We start from the raw sequence: 15,348 nt of genomic DNA, 5'->3' as shown, positions 1-15,348 counted from the left end.
TTATAAACCGTAAGGAAATTACTTGTAAGCAGGGTGGATAGGACCTTAAGGGTTATTTTGTTAGATCTTCAGGTGGTCCTCAGAATAGTCACTGATCGGCAGGGCCGGATTAAAGGAGGGGCTCCTGGGGCTCGAGCCCCGGGGCCCCCACCACTTTCACTTTTTAAGGAGCCCAGCTGAGTCACTGACAGTCTCTCTGTGCAATGTGCAGCGGCCAGTGGCCGCACGCAACGCACATAGGGGTCTAGGATTTCAGCTGTATCAGTGAGACACAGCTGCCTTCGATGGGGGAAATTGCCAAAATCGCCATTTTCTACAGGGGACTGACGGCTAAAGTCTACAGGGGGCTGGTGGCTGTATACTACAGGGGTCTGGCAGGCTACATACTCCAGGGGGCCGGCAGATTACATACCACAGGCTACATACTACAGGGGGCCGACAGGCTATATACCTCCAAAAACATTGTTGGAAGGGCCCCCCCCAGTTTGCGCCCAGGGGCCCCCACCACCCTTAATCTGACCCTGCTGATCGGCAGTAGCAGTGCTGATGAATTCATCGAATAGTCTGTCGCGTAGGCAAGGATTATCACTGCTCAGGTTGCTTCAGAGGACACCATCATGGGTCAGAACCAAGACAACCAGTCCAAAAGATACAGAGGAGTGATGGCCAGCGAGAACCATTACTGGGACAGATGAGACATCAGGTTGCATAGCAAATCTACTTAACTATTGGCAGGACTTATGGCCAACTGCATGAACTTGCCTCAGGAATATGGTCAATGTCCTGAATGGTTTTTGGCAACAAGTCAATGGAATAGGTAAAATATGGCTACTTGGGACTACTCAGAGTAAAAAACTTCTGTCGATGGGAGTTCGTAAGACGACATACAAGTTATACCCGCCACTGCTGCTGAGACATAGAAGCTTCCAATGTGTGGTTCTCATAGAAAATATCTCCTTCTATGTAGGGTGATAGCAAGAAGTCTGATGACGCCAAGATGTATTTATTACTCCCGGCTACAAAGGAAGAGGAAGAAGAGGTCCGTTCTCCGCGGGGACATGCTCCCAGTCTAACACCGACTAAGGACAGCTTCCAAATCAGCACTTTGATCTGCTCCACCAAGCTGACACAGAACGGTGAGGGATATCGTGTGGTGGTGGTGGACCACTGTGTGTGTTAGGGTCATCTCAGACGTGGTTGACCTCCTTTGTCCCATTTTCCACAGTGGACTTACTTGGTCTCCTCAACTGGCGCTCTAACCCTAGACCTATCTCTCAAGCACTTCGCAAGCTCATGGAAGTAGATGGAAGCGAAATCATGAAGGTAAGCCAGAAGGATCTAAAGCTGTCCTGGTCTGCAAGGCCTTAAGGGCACAGTAAGGAGTGCGTTATTGATGGTCCGAGGTTATCTATGATCTACCAGGAGGACTTGGCTTTGAAGGAGACATGAGGCCACTTCCAGATATCTCAAGGGTTTTCTCTTGAATGTGTCACTTGTCTTGGATGTAGAAGGCTCCAGTGTGTGACTCCTCTGCTTCCTGTCCCTCTCTGGTCCCCAGTTCCTGCAGGACACACTGGACGCTCTGTTCAACATAATGATGGAGGCACCAGACAAGGAGATCTGTGACGTGCTGGTGTTTGATGCCCTGGTGAGATAAGGATGGAGGAGATGACCAGATGTCTTCTGCTCCAAATATTCATTTCCTGTTCCTCCATGGTTGACATATTTTTGATTGTTTGCTCATAATTTTATCCTGTGTTTTTTTTTTTGTTTTTTTTTTTAGGTTTTTATCATTTCCCTGATTGCAGATATTAAGTTTCAGCACTTTAATCCGGTCCTAGAGACCTACATCACCAAGCACTTCAGTACGACTCTGGCCTATGAGTAAGTGTGCCTCTCGCTGCTTCTGCCTTCTTGACCACCTGAGCTACTGCAGAACATCCCATTGAACACCTCAGCTGCTGCAGAACCTCATAATGCGCACCTCAGTTGCTGCAGAACATTGTAGGACACACGTCAGCTGCTGCAGAGCCTCATATACACACGTCTGCTGCTGAAAAACCTTATAATTCACACCTCGGCTACCACAGAACCTCATACTACACACCTCATCTGTTCCAGAACTTCATAATACACACCTCATCTGGTACAGAACGTCATAATACACACCTCATCTGCTGCAGAACCTCATAATACACACCTCATCTGGTGCAGAACCTCATAATACACACCTCATCTGGTACAGAACCTCATACTACACACCTCATCTGTTCCAGAACTTCATAATACACACCTCATCTGTTCCAGAACTTCATAATACACACCTCATCTGGTACAGAACGTCATAATACACACCTCATCTGGTACAGAACGTCATAATACACACCTCATCTGGTACAGAACGTCATAATACACACCTCATCTGGTACAGAACGTCATGATACACACCTCATCTGGTACAGAACGTCATAATACACACCTCATCTGGTGCAGAACATCATAATACACACCCCACCTGGTGCAGAATGTCATAATACACACCCCACCTGGTGCAGAACATCATAATATACACCTCTGCTGCTGAAAAATTTCGTAATAGACACTTCATATGCTACAGAATGTCATAATAGACACCTCAGCTGCTGCAGAACCTCATAATGCACACCTCAGCTGCTGCAGAACCTCATAATACACCTCTCGTCTGCTTACACTTTCAAGTCCATGGTTATTCACATTACTAATTAATATTTGTATATATTCCACCCTGTCCATAGGAAGCTGATCAAGGTGCTGACCTGGTATGTGCGGAGCGCAGATGATCCTAGTTATAGGGAGATGCTCTTCTCATCCCTAAAAGCCATAAAGTACTTGTTTCGGTTTATTGTCCAGTCCAGGGACCTGTACCTGAGGTGGGTGTCTGCAGTACTTCATGGTATTGTGTAATTTGCAATATGTGAATGATGTATTACAGTGACTGATTAATACCACCATACAGTGCTCAACTAATAACACTATATAGTAAATGAATTATACTGCCATATAGTGCTTAAATAATAATACTGCCAAATGGTGCTCAGCTCATACCACTATTCAGCCCTGAAATAATACTGCCAATTACTGTTTAAATAATATCATCATGTAATGCTAAGCACAGTACATTGTGCTGAAATAATGCCGCCATACAGTGCAGAGATAATGCCACAATATACATCTGAAATAATGCCACCATACAGTGCAGAAATAATGCCACCATATTGTGTTGAATAATACAACCACATAGTGCTGAAATAATGCCACCATATACATGTAAAATATGGCAGCACATAGTTGTAAAATAATACCACCATATAGTGCTGAAATTCTACCATCATATACATCTGAAATAATGGCACCACATGGTGTTGATAATACAACCATATGGTGCTGAAATTATACCATCATATACAAAATGGCACCATATAGGGCTGAAATACTGCTGCTATATAGTGCCGCCATATAGTGCCCAAATAATAAAGCTGTTAAGCAGGTAATGCATGTGGAGGTATAAGACCTCTATCTCTGACGCCCTCTACCCCTAGGCCTGGCCACTACTCGGTCTATCATTTGGGTTGTAGCAGTGCCCGGGCTGGTCCAGTCTGAGATATGACTCCATGACTTTGTCTCTTGTCCTCCTGTCCCGGCAGGTTTTACGGTCAGGAGGAAGGCAAGGACCAGTTCTATGACTCCATACGACAGCTCTTCCTGGCCTTCAATGAGCTGATGGACCGGCCCCTGCAGGAAGCCGTGAAGATTAAGGTGTGTATTGGGCCTAGGCTGCCATCATTGTTATACCCATCTGCCTGCTGCCATGTGTTCCTCAGGACCAGCGCATGCAGCGCACGCTCTGATGTTGTCTTCTGCTGCAGGCGGCCGCATTGAAGTATCTCCCAGGAATTATAAATCACTTGAAAAATGTCTTTGATCCGGTGGAGCTGAGGTAAATAATCTCACGGAATAGCGGGTCTTCTTAAAGGGAAGAGCTAGGTATCAGCTGTGTAATCATATCTTTTGTGTGTGATATTAGTAGCAGCAGGACTGTGAAATATGGATTTATGTTCAAGGCCTGTCCTCACACTGCTCTGCTTGATTTTCTGCTCTATAGCACCCAGAAAGATGATGCTGGTATCATATTAAAGATAAGGATTTCATCTTTCAGATCACATCAGGCTTATGATCTGTGAGCTACATAGTTGGAAATTCAAGTGGCAGATAAAAATCCAGTTCCTGTCTATTTTTTAACTTCCTGTATGTCCAAGTCTGATCTGAAAGATGAGATTTTTATCTGTAATATGACACCAGCAACATGTTTCTAGGTGCTATAGAACAGATGATAGGGGCTTTTGAAGTGACACTACTGCTGTAATCACTAAACTTGACTCATCTCATGTGAAAATGGGATGAGAAGAGTCATATTTTACCTTGGGGGGGGGGGGATTATTTTATAGGTAAATGGATGAGATTTCACATAAAAAAAAAAGAATTTTTGAATGGGCATTTTATCCCCTACCTGAGGGGGCAAGTAGTTTAGTGGGGTAAAACCTGGTGACTGGTTCCCATTAAACTTTAATATAAAATGATAGTGTGGAATATTTACCGACAGACAATTCCTTCCTTATTATTTCACAGCGAGCTCTTCACCAAGTTCCTGCAGAGCATCCCTCCAGACCAGCTGGTCCACCAGACGCTGACCTGCATGTGCAAAGTGGTGGAAAGCGACCTCTTCCTGCAATCAGGTGAGTACACGGAGATCAAACACTATAACATCATAAAATAAAATGATATATTAATATCCAAAAATTATAATTTAATATGCAGTATATAAAGGTAAAACTGTTATAATATAATCTAATAATATTGTAATTTTTGCAGAGTGCCGGGATGCCCTCCTGCCCCTCTTTATAGACCAGCTGAGCGGACAGCTGGATGATAACTGTAACAAGCCGGACTATGAAGCCAGCGGTCAGCTCCTCAGTAATATATTGGAGGTTCTCCAGAACAAAGAAGCAGTAAGTAAGATGGTAATACGGCGTTAATTAAAAAAAATATATAGGTATTCATAAGGGGTTCTGCTGAATTTTCTTTTTTTGTTAGAAATACAGCGCCACACATGTTCAGTGGCTGGGTTTGGTATTGCAGGTAAAATTAATGTAAGTGGGTCTGAGATGTAATACCGCACACAACCTGTGGGCATCCTAGCAGGCCTGTAATGTACTTTTAGTCTTTATTGTTTGTAGTCTGCTCCAATCTTCTGTGCGGACGAGCTTAAAGGGGATGTACCAAGTGGCTAGGGGACAAACTGTTCGGATCAGTGGGGTTCTGCTAGTTTGTACCCCACTCACTAATGGGGGAAGCAACATGTTGAGCAAGTGTCCTCCGCTCTAGTCAATGCTACAGGAGTCTTGTAAATTGCTGAACACAGCGCTCCAGTATCTCCAGCACTCACTGTCTATGAGAGCGCTGTGTTCAGTAATTTCCATAGCTTTCTTATTTTACAATGTATCAGCAGGATGCACGATTGACCTTCCACTACATCCATTGGTAAGATGGAAGGAGTCCCAGTAATCACACCCCAAACAATCAGATTGTTCATAGAGGTTAACATTCAAACTTTCTAGAACCCCTTTACTTGTGATTGTACGGATAAGCTGACACACTATTACTATTCCCTTTATCCAGTGGACATGTGCATAAGACTTCACCCTGTGCATGAGCCATACCAGTGGCTAGACCCCTCTATTAATCAGGACCCCAAACCAGACCATTGAATCAATGGAAACCTCAGTCCTATAAATTACTGCTGACCCTACACAACACCCTACATCGGGCTCCTACGATAATACAGACCCCAGACCTCACCCTAGAATAATGTAGAGTCCAAGCCCTAAATAAAAACAGCTTTCTGACCGTATGGAATGAATATCTCCGGATTACAGGTTCCTGTAGTTCTACTATTAGATACAGGTAATACATCCCCTTTAAGGGAGGGTAAGTAATTCTCTGTAGGAGGGTTGTGATCTGTGTAGGTCTGGATTGTTCTTGGTGTTGGATATACCCTGAGTGTTCCCTGGTGTCCGTGCAGTGTGACTCCACGCAGCATATCCAGCTCATCATGGAGCGTCTTCTGCGGAGGATAAACCGGACCGTCATCGGGATGAGCCGGCAGTCAGCACATATAGTGAGTCCTCACTCCACCACTAGGGGAGGCTATGGAGTAGGGGGTGATATAGTGGATATGCCCCAATGTTTCTGGTTGTTCCACATGTAGGGTCGCTTTGTGGCTTGTATGACGGCCGTCCTCCGACAGATGCAAGATTATCACTACGATCACTATATCAGCACTTTCAAGACACGACAAGACATCATTGTGAGTCCCACCTCCAGTGACTACCTCCAGTCATCCATTCATGTTCCTTCACATTCATCATTCCCCCTTATCTCTCCGCATTGTGTAGGATTTTCTGATGGAAACATTTATCATGTTCAAGGACCTCATTGGAAAAAGAGTCTTCCCGAAGGATTGGATGCTGATGACCATGACGCAGAACAAGTAGGTGTCCTAAAATATGCTCCTTAGTGTGTAAATTCAGGTTTCTGATCTACCTTTGCTTAAATACAGAGGATTCACATTTTGGCCAGTCCCTGGGGTTTCTCTGGTGGGCCATTCCCTGGTGATTCTCTGGTGGGCCAGTCCCTGGGGTTTCTCTGGTGGGCCAGTCCCTGGTGATTCTCTGGTGGGCCAGTCCCTGGGGTTTCTCTGGTGGGCCAGTCCCTGGGGTTTCTCTGGTGGGGCGCAGTCCCTGAGGATTCTCTGGTGGGGCGCAGTCCCTGAGGATTCTCTGGTGGGGCGCAGTCCCTGAGGATTCTCTGGTGGGGCGCAGTCCCTGAGGATTCTCTGGCGGGGCGCAGTCCCTGAGGATTCTCTGGCGGGGCGCAGTCCCTGAGGATTCTCTGGTGGGGCGCAGTCCCTGAGGATTCTCTGGTGGGGCGCAGTCCCTGAGGATTCTCTGGTGGGGCGCAGTCCCTGAGGATTCTCTGGTGGGGCGCAGTCCCTGAGGATTCTCTGGTGGGGCGCAGTCCCTGAGGATTCTCTGGTGGGGCGCAGTCCCTGAGGATTCTCTGGTGGGGCGCAGTCCCTGAGGATTCTCTGGTGGGGCGCAGTCCCTGAGGATTCTCTGGTGGGGCGCAGTCCCTGAGGATTCTCTGGTGGGGCGCAGTCCCTGAGGATTCTCTGGTGGGGCGCAGTCCCTGAGGATTCTCTGGTGGGGCGCAGTCCCTGAGGAGACTCTGGTGGGGGCCAGTCCAGCCCTCCCGTTGAGTTTCTATAAAATGGCCTCTGAGATAAGAGGCACTTAGTGGGTACGAGATTAATAAATAGTCTTTATAGATTATTCTTCATAACGATCAGCCAAAACATGGCAACTTTGTTCCTAATTTCTGGCCATTCCTCTTGCAGAGTGTTCCTCCGGGCCATGAACAGGTTTTCTGTGGTTCTGAACAAGTTCTTCCTGGATCAGACCAACTTTGAGCTTCAGGTGAGAACCTCCTGCACATGAAGGTCTCAGCTGAGGTAAAGGCTTAGACCGGCTGATGCCAAAGCGTTCTCGCCGTTTACGGTAAGAGCCGTACGACTGCCAGGAAATCGTGGAAGGCCTGGGCTCCCAATTACTGTGAGAGCATTTTTATGTCTTCTTGACAAAAATGGCTTCTCCATAAATATTCCATTCATTGAGGTGATTACAGGGTTTTATGCTGATGCTTTCTCAGCAGCGAAGTAATGAAATCCGCAATAATGGAAAAGCTGCCGGAGCACTTTATATCCAGTGTTATCTATAACTGGAGGGTGATACTGAGCGTATACACACCTTCCATCATGTGATAATATACTCTCCCTGTCCATCACTGTGTGGGCGGGGTAATCAGGACTCTCACTGCCAATCACTGTGTGTGGGTGGGGTAATCAGGACTCTCACTGTCAATCACTGTGTGTGGGTGGAGTAATCAGGACTCTCACTGTCAATCACTGTGTGTGGGTGGAGTAATCAGGACTCTTACTGTCAATCACTGTGTGGGCGGGGTAATCAGGACTCGCTGTCAATCATTGTATGTGGGCGGGGTAATCAGGGCTCTCACTGTCAATAACTGTGTGTGGGCGGGGTGATCGGGACTCTCACTGTCAATCACTGTGTGTGGGTGGAGTAATCGGGACTCTCACTGTCAATCACTGTGTGTGGGCGGAGTAATCAGGGCTCTCACTGTCAATCACTGTGTGTGTGCGGGGTGATCGGGACTCTCACTGCCAATCACTTTGTGTGGGCGGAGTAATCAGGACTCTCACTGTCAATCACTGTGTGTGGGCGGAGTAATCAGGTCTCTCACTGTCAATCACTGTGTGTGGGCGGAGTAATCGGGACTCTCACTGTCAATCACTGTGGGGGGCATAGTAGTGGGTATTACTATCAGCGCTCACTCATCTCTATTTCCCCCTCAGCTCTGGAATAACTTTTTCCATTTGGCCGTGTCGCTGTTAACCCACGAGTCGCTGCAGCTGCACAAGTTCTCTCAGGAGAAGCGGCACAAGATCCTGTGCAAGTGAGAACATGTTTATCATATTCATCCATCTTTATTTAGGGTCTTCACTTGTGTATATCTATTGGCATAGGAACAGATCAGATTAACCCCTCAGATGCTGCGGCTAATACCTGATCGTTCCAATCAGTTAATTGATAGTAAGTGTATATGATGTGTAATTAGTTATATTATCTGATGTCTTCTGCAGGTATGGAGACATGAGGAAAGAGGTCGGTCTGAAGATCAGGGATATGTGGTATAATCTTGGTGAGAACAAATACTTGCCTTATATTACAGAGTATGAAAATGATCATTTAAAATATGGGCAGTACCAGTAAAGATGAGCAGACCCGATGGTCAGGTTCGGCTGCCTGACCTGGACATATCACCAAACAGCCATGGCTAGTTGCTAGTGGCGCCAGTTTGCCGAATCTCTGCCTTATAGTCGTTCTAAAAGGACTTCAAAACAGGTCTGAACTCTCCCAAAATCTGTGTGACACCTAATGTAATCTAATGGAGTGAATAGAGCTGAGCTGCAATACCAGTCACAACCAATGAACACCGGTGGCGCTGTAGGTTTCTTGTAGACAAATGACTCCTGAGTCAAGATGAAGTCTAGGCCATACAGTATATGATGTATAGATATTTGCTATCTTTCTCATATTCCTCACGTGTCTCTCCATTAGGACCTCACAAGATTAAGTTCATCCCATCCATGGTGGGACCAATCCTGGAGGTGACCCTGACCCCAGAACCAGACCTACGTAAGGCCACCATCCCCATCTTCTTTGACATGATGCAGCATGAACATAACTTCAGTGGCAGCGGGCACTTCCATATGGTAAGTGGTGCCGGACAGAGAGCTGCCCATATCCATCTCCTAAATAAAATATTTCAGGTTTTTAATAGGGATATGTTACCTCCACATGTGTTTAATACATATTTTTGGATAAACACTGATAATTTAAAGAGGAAATCTATAAGCCCATTATTGCCCACAGTGGTGACAGCAAAATCCCCACCTCCTACAGAGCTGTATTTTGGGCTTTGCCTATTGGCAGCAAAAACTAATCTGATTATTTAAATAGAATCTTCCATCAAAATCCATCAGGATAAATCACAGACACTTACTCATAGATCCAGGCACCGTGACTGTGGTAATCTTGTTATATTTGCAAAGAGTTTGTATGTTCTCTCCGTGTTTGCGTGGGTTTCCTCCGGGTCCTCCCGTTACCTCCCACGCTCCAAACATACTGGTAGTGTGATGATGGATTTTCATGGAGACCAAGCTAAACTTGTTCAAGATGTCTGGCTGTCACAGAAGTCAGCGATGGGGGTGATGATGGTACTCAGGGTCTCTACACCTTTTAGAGGATGGTATTTTCATATTAATAAGGTTGGAAAGAGACACAGGTCCATGAAGTCCAACCTATAGATATGTCAGGTGTCCGGTCTCTTTTCTTCCATAGTTTGAGAATGAGCTGATCACACGTCTGGACCAGGAGGTGGAGGGAGGACGAGGAGACAGGCAGTACAAGGATCTTCTGGAGAAGCTGTGAGTAGTCTCCTAGTGACGGATAACATGGTTGTCTCATGTCTTCTTCTCTGAGATGACTGGTGATGTTCCTCCTCAGCTTGCTGGAGCACTGCAGGAAACACAAGTACCTGTCCAGCTCGGGGGAGGTCTTCACGGTCCTGGTGAGCAGCCTGCTGGAGAACCTCCTGGATTACCGGACCATCGCCAACGACGAGAGCGAGGAGAACCGCATGAGCTGCACCGTCAACCTGCTGGTAGGAGCAGGACCTGTCTCCATATCTACCTCCTATGTACAGCACTAGTAGTAGTACCACCCTTGTCCTACCAATGGGACTTAATAGGGATTAGGGTTAAATGCTGGGGACCCCCAGAGATTGGGGAATCCATACTGGTGCACATGTGTCCATATCCATTGAATTCTATCCGGGGAATATTGGATAAATTCCTGTTGGATTCTGTATGGAGGATTTCCGCACCATCAGAGTGGGATTGTATTGTACATGATATACATGTATATTGTGCAGATCCCTTATTATTTTATGATTATTCTGCACAGAACTTTTATAAGGAGAAGAAGCGGGAGGATATTTATATCAGGTATGTAGGATCTAGGTGTCTGGTCCATGTGATGCCATATACTCCTCTGTGTTGTGTACTATAAGTGTTCTTACTATGCAGGTACGTCTACAAACTACGAGACCTACACCTCAGCAAGGAGAATTACACGGAGGCGGCGTACACCCTGCTCCTACATGCCGAGCTGCTGCAGGTCAGTGCTCTATACCGCCCATACGTGATCTGGTATAGTCGCTCATATATATGTAGGATGTAGCGTTGAGATTTAAGAAAATCGAATCTGTTGTCCTGATCATGTGACCATGTCGCCCCCTAGTGGTCAGATAAGCCTTGTGCACCGCACTTACTGCAGCGGGACAGTTACACGGTGTACACGCAGCAGGAGCTGAAGGAACGCCTCTACCTGGAGATTATATCCTTCTTTGATAAAGGCAAGGTGAGCCCACCGTCTACCGCCAAGCCATGTGGTACCACGACCCGTCCTCTATCACTCTGCCCATACATGTAACACGCTTCTCTCACCTCGTACAGATGTGGGAGCAGGCGATTATACGCAGCAAGGAGCTTATAGAGATGTATGAGAACCAGATCTTCCACTACGAGCCCCTCAGCGTCCTACTGGTAAGGATCTCCATGTAGATAGGACTTTTCCATAATCACCAGTTGGTTCTCCCATAGTTTGGCTGATATTACGGTGTCCATAACAGATCCCCCTTACTCTATATAGGACCCCCATTCTTTGTACCTACATTATTATCATCTCTGACCTCTCTGTGTTCCCAGAATAAACAGGCCGGCTTCTACCAGAACATCATGCGCTCCCTGAGGTTACAGCCGGAGTACTTCGCTGTTGGATACTACGGCCAGGGATTCCCTTCCTTCCTGCGGGTAAGACAAGGGCAGATCATTACAACTTATCACCTATCCACAAGATAAGAGAAGTCTGGTCCCTGGGGTCCCACTGCCAGGATCACGCCCATAATAGACATGTCCCTAATATGAGGTGCACATGCCCCCTTCCACCTACACAGGAGACCCCTGTCCATGTGACCAGCAATTATCACCTAACTTGTGGATCCTGTGATAATTTATGATTTTGGGAATCCCTTTATTCTTACCTGTCCCCCTGTTATCATGGTCCTCCTTCATCTTCTTTACAGAACAAGATCTTCATATATCGGGGGAAGGAATACGAGCGGCTCGAGGATTTTAACCTTTGGCTTCTGACTCAGTTTCCCAACGCTGAGAAGCTCTCCAGCAGCTCCCCACCAGGAGATGACATCAGGAACTCGCCAAAGCAACGTATCCTAATTTATAAGAATTTGGGGGGAAATTATGGGTTAATAGGTTCTGATCTATTGGCCACGGTGTAGAGAAGTTAGTTAGAGCCAGTCTCGCACTTGAGGTTAACACACGATTGTATGTTAAACAGACCCAACGTAGTGGCTGTCTCAGTTCTGGCCTAGCTGCGGATGTCATGGTAGCACCACCCTGGTGTAGACATCATTCACACATGTCAGGGTCTGTAGGGTGCAGCAAGCAGAAGGGGAGGCCGCATGGCAATAAGGTTCCCCTTGGTGCATTCCCGGTGTAAGTGAGAGGTCCCGGCAGATGGTATCAGGGGAGGCCCATGTTGGTAGTGGCAGATCAGGGACCTACACTGGAAATCAGTTCTTTTTATTAAACAGATCTGCAGCAGGTAACAGGCTGGGCAACATTCAAGTAAGAGGGCATGCAGGAGTCCAGTGGACCAGCTCAAGTGCAATGGTAGAGATGAGTACCTTGGTCTTGGACCAGGGGTCTGCTAGACTATATGATTCTCCAGGGAGCAGCGGCAGGTCTACAACATCAGCATCACAAATCTGTTGTGCGTCTCTTGTGTCCAAAATCTCTAGCAAAACATACAAAACCCAGAGCTGAGCCTCTGGAGTGTTCTTGGGTGTTAGCCAGTGGGCAGCCCGCATGGCCTCAAGTGTTTACAGCATTGCAACATTTAAGATCAGTAAAGCCCATTCACCCGTTTAGGAGCAGAACAGAAAGAAATGATGGTACAAACTCCCTCTCTGAGTAGCAAATGGCAGCCTGGCATTTCCACATGATATCCGAGATCATAGATAAAGGGGAAAATGAAATTGGTAAAGATCCACCTATGGGTCATTACACTATAAATAGAATCATTATAATACTGCCTTTCACCTCTGGGGGTGCTGTAGGGAAACTGAAAACTTGCAGCTGATCAGCGTCCTTCATCTCTATGGTAGTGTCAGGGATTGCCATTGCTGTGGATCTCTCACAGTCCAGTAGAAATTATTGGAGGACAATGGACGTGTGTGTCCAAATATGGAGCTAAGAAGCCGGATTCTGCTTTGTTTCCTTAAGTAAACCCCATAGATGTCCAGTGCTTCAGTGTGAAACCATTAATGAACCTCCCACCGCGATACAAGGACAAGCTGGTGCCGGAGCAGATCCTCAGGTAGGTGCCGCTCTGCCATTGCTCTGCACGGATGTAGTGAATGACCCCCACGCTGGTTACACGTCTTCCTTCTTTACTTACAGCTATTATCGCTTCAATGAGGTTCACAGCTTTTCCTATTCTCGGCCGTTCCGGAGAGGAGAGAAAGATCCGGATAATGAATTTGCTGTAAGATTGTTGATATATTTGTGTACATACGTGATGCAGCAGAGCTGAGCTTGTGATTGAACATGGGGTCCGACAGACGCACACGTAGAGAGCGATATTGTCCACTATGATTACGGCTCTGGAGCTCTTTTTCCCCATGTATTATATTATAGATTAGTGTGTTATAACATAATGGATTCTAGACTCACTCATGTCCCTTCTCCTCCCCTCCAGACCATGTGGATCGAGAGGACCACCTTCACCACCGCGTACAAACTCCCCGGAGTCCTGAAGTGGTTTGAAGTGAAGCACGTCCACACAGTAAGGATCATGTTTTTACGCTTTTATCATGATTCTAGGTTGATGCTAACAATTACAAGTTTCCCTTTGGTTCCCCCATAATCTAATTATTATGAAAAATGAAGTTGTCATCATCCCTCAAGTTACTCAGATTTTTCCAATCTTGTCTGGAATTTCAGTTTCATTAAAGTGAATGACATTTTTTGAGTCGGAGCTGCAATACCAGATACAACCACTTACAGGGGTGGCGCTGTATTTAGAGGAAAAGTCTTCAGTCTTTTTTTTCCTCCTATTTCATAAACTTTACTGTATTTATGTCTCCTGAATGTTTGATGTAAGCAGGAATGCGTTGTCTGAACTTTGTATTTTCCCCCAGGAAGAGATCAGTCCGCTACAGAACGCCATTGAGACCATGGAGCTGACGAACGAGAAGATAAGTCACCAGGTGCAGCAGCACAGGGCGGATCACAGCCTGGCCCTGCACCCGCTCTCCATGCTGCTCAACGGTATCGTGGACCCGGCCGTCATGGGAGGATTCTCCAACTATGAAAAGGTGGATATGACCTCGCCTATTCCTCTATGACCTCAGTATCGGGATTGGTGGGAGAGGCCGGATTAGCTATACAACCCCATCAGTTCTGGCCGGCCCACTTACCTGACTATACAGTCTAGCGGTCTGACTCCCAATGTGCACAGACAGACTATGTAGTGTCCTGACAATGTAAGGATAGTCAGCGTTCCCACCGATTTATAGAGTGCTCTGCCATCACTTTTATAAGGAGATCTGCAAATGCAGCCAGAAGTATTAATGAGTACAGCCTATATTATACTGCAGAGCCGCATTCATAATTCTGCTGGCTTAGACAAACTCTTGTCGCTTTATAAATGTATTTATTATTATTTATTGCCACCGTGATCATGACTTAAAGGGAACCTGTCAGATAAACTTACATACATACGCTAACTGAACATTTCTATCATACAGCAGTACAACTATCCCTATATTGTTTCTCTCCATGCCTAAAAAGTTCCACAGTCTGTTTGTAAAGTTGACTCCCCATCTCTGCAAATGAGTGTGAGTGAATATGAGTCCGAACATCGCGTGCCCAGCATATTCATGTCCTTCCTGTTCAGCTGCACCTCCAGTTCACCTCCAGGAAAGAGAATTCCTGAGGAAGTGGTGAGCTGATTTCTCTTCAGCCAGTGTCTATCTCAACCCACTCCCTCAGGAATTCTCTTCCGCAGTCACACAGCCAGTATGTGAATTGTATAGCAGAGCCAAGTTGTCTCAGTTGAAGAGAAGGCAGGACACTTGTCAGTCAAGGAGCTGGAGGCAAGGCTGAGAGAGAAAAACATGAATATGCATAGATGGTGAGTCAAATTTGCAAGCGGATTATGGATCTTTACACGCATAGAGAGGAACAATATAGGGATAGTTGTACTGCTGTCTAATAGCAGTTTTGAAAGAAAGGTAACTTTACTTATGGGTATGGGTTAGTTTAACTGACAGTTTCCTTTAAAGTCTTATATTATTCTCAGGAGCTGCATTCACAATTCTGCTGATTTGCTATTGGAAACAGTCAACAAGCTCCTCATTATCTAACTGCTTAGCCAGGCTCTTGTAGTATCAGATAAATAGCTCTGTATATAAGCTGCATTAATCGACTTATTATACGTATTATACTCAAGAGCTGCATTCACAGTTCTG

The 15,348-nt window shown here is 46.1% G+C and overlaps 1 protein-coding gene across 1 annotated transcript in view; it reads left to right on the top strand.

Annotated features, from left to right (window-relative positions):
• Positions 1 to 15,348, top strand: part of DOCK5 (dedicator of cytokinesis 5) — a 44,612-nt gene that overhangs the window by 26,095 nt on the left and 3,169 nt on the right. The window contains exons 18-45 of the mRNA XM_072149408.1: positions 968 to 1,136; positions 1,226 to 1,323; positions 1,559 to 1,648; positions 1,784 to 1,884; positions 2,775 to 2,909; positions 3,684 to 3,795; positions 3,906 to 3,976; positions 4,666 to 4,772; positions 4,909 to 5,045; positions 6,119 to 6,214; positions 6,305 to 6,403; positions 6,492 to 6,586; positions 7,493 to 7,571; positions 8,528 to 8,628; positions 8,816 to 8,874; positions 9,294 to 9,448; positions 10,077 to 10,162; positions 10,242 to 10,398; positions 10,701 to 10,741; positions 10,823 to 10,913; positions 11,037 to 11,156; positions 11,252 to 11,341; positions 11,504 to 11,608; positions 11,881 to 12,022; positions 13,112 to 13,193; positions 13,277 to 13,361; positions 13,575 to 13,661; positions 14,017 to 14,193. Coding sequence (XP_072005509.1) covers positions 968 to 1,136; positions 1,226 to 1,323; positions 1,559 to 1,648; positions 1,784 to 1,884; positions 2,775 to 2,909; positions 3,684 to 3,795; positions 3,906 to 3,976; positions 4,666 to 4,772; positions 4,909 to 5,045; positions 6,119 to 6,214; positions 6,305 to 6,403; positions 6,492 to 6,586; positions 7,493 to 7,571; positions 8,528 to 8,628; positions 8,816 to 8,874; positions 9,294 to 9,448; positions 10,077 to 10,162; positions 10,242 to 10,398; positions 10,701 to 10,741; positions 10,823 to 10,913; positions 11,037 to 11,156; positions 11,252 to 11,341; positions 11,504 to 11,608; positions 11,881 to 12,022; positions 13,112 to 13,193; positions 13,277 to 13,361; positions 13,575 to 13,661; positions 14,017 to 14,193 — 2,967 coding nt within the window. The remainder of the gene's footprint in view (positions 1 to 967; positions 1,137 to 1,225; positions 1,324 to 1,558; positions 1,649 to 1,783; positions 1,885 to 2,774; positions 2,910 to 3,683; positions 3,796 to 3,905; positions 3,977 to 4,665; positions 4,773 to 4,908; positions 5,046 to 6,118; positions 6,215 to 6,304; positions 6,404 to 6,491; positions 6,587 to 7,492; positions 7,572 to 8,527; positions 8,629 to 8,815; positions 8,875 to 9,293; positions 9,449 to 10,076; positions 10,163 to 10,241; positions 10,399 to 10,700; positions 10,742 to 10,822; positions 10,914 to 11,036; positions 11,157 to 11,251; positions 11,342 to 11,503; positions 11,609 to 11,880; positions 12,023 to 13,111; positions 13,194 to 13,276; positions 13,362 to 13,574; positions 13,662 to 14,016; positions 14,194 to 15,348) is intronic.

The sequence above is a fragment of the Engystomops pustulosus genome, chromosome 4 (genome assembly GCF_040894005.1).
Source record: "Engystomops pustulosus chromosome 4, aEngPut4.maternal, whole genome shotgun sequence".
NCBI lineage: Eukaryota > Metazoa > Chordata > Amphibia > Anura > Leptodactylidae > Engystomops > Engystomops pustulosus.
The sequence above is the reverse complement of the archived record's forward strand: the minus strand, read 5'-3'. Positions and strand labels throughout refer to the sequence as shown.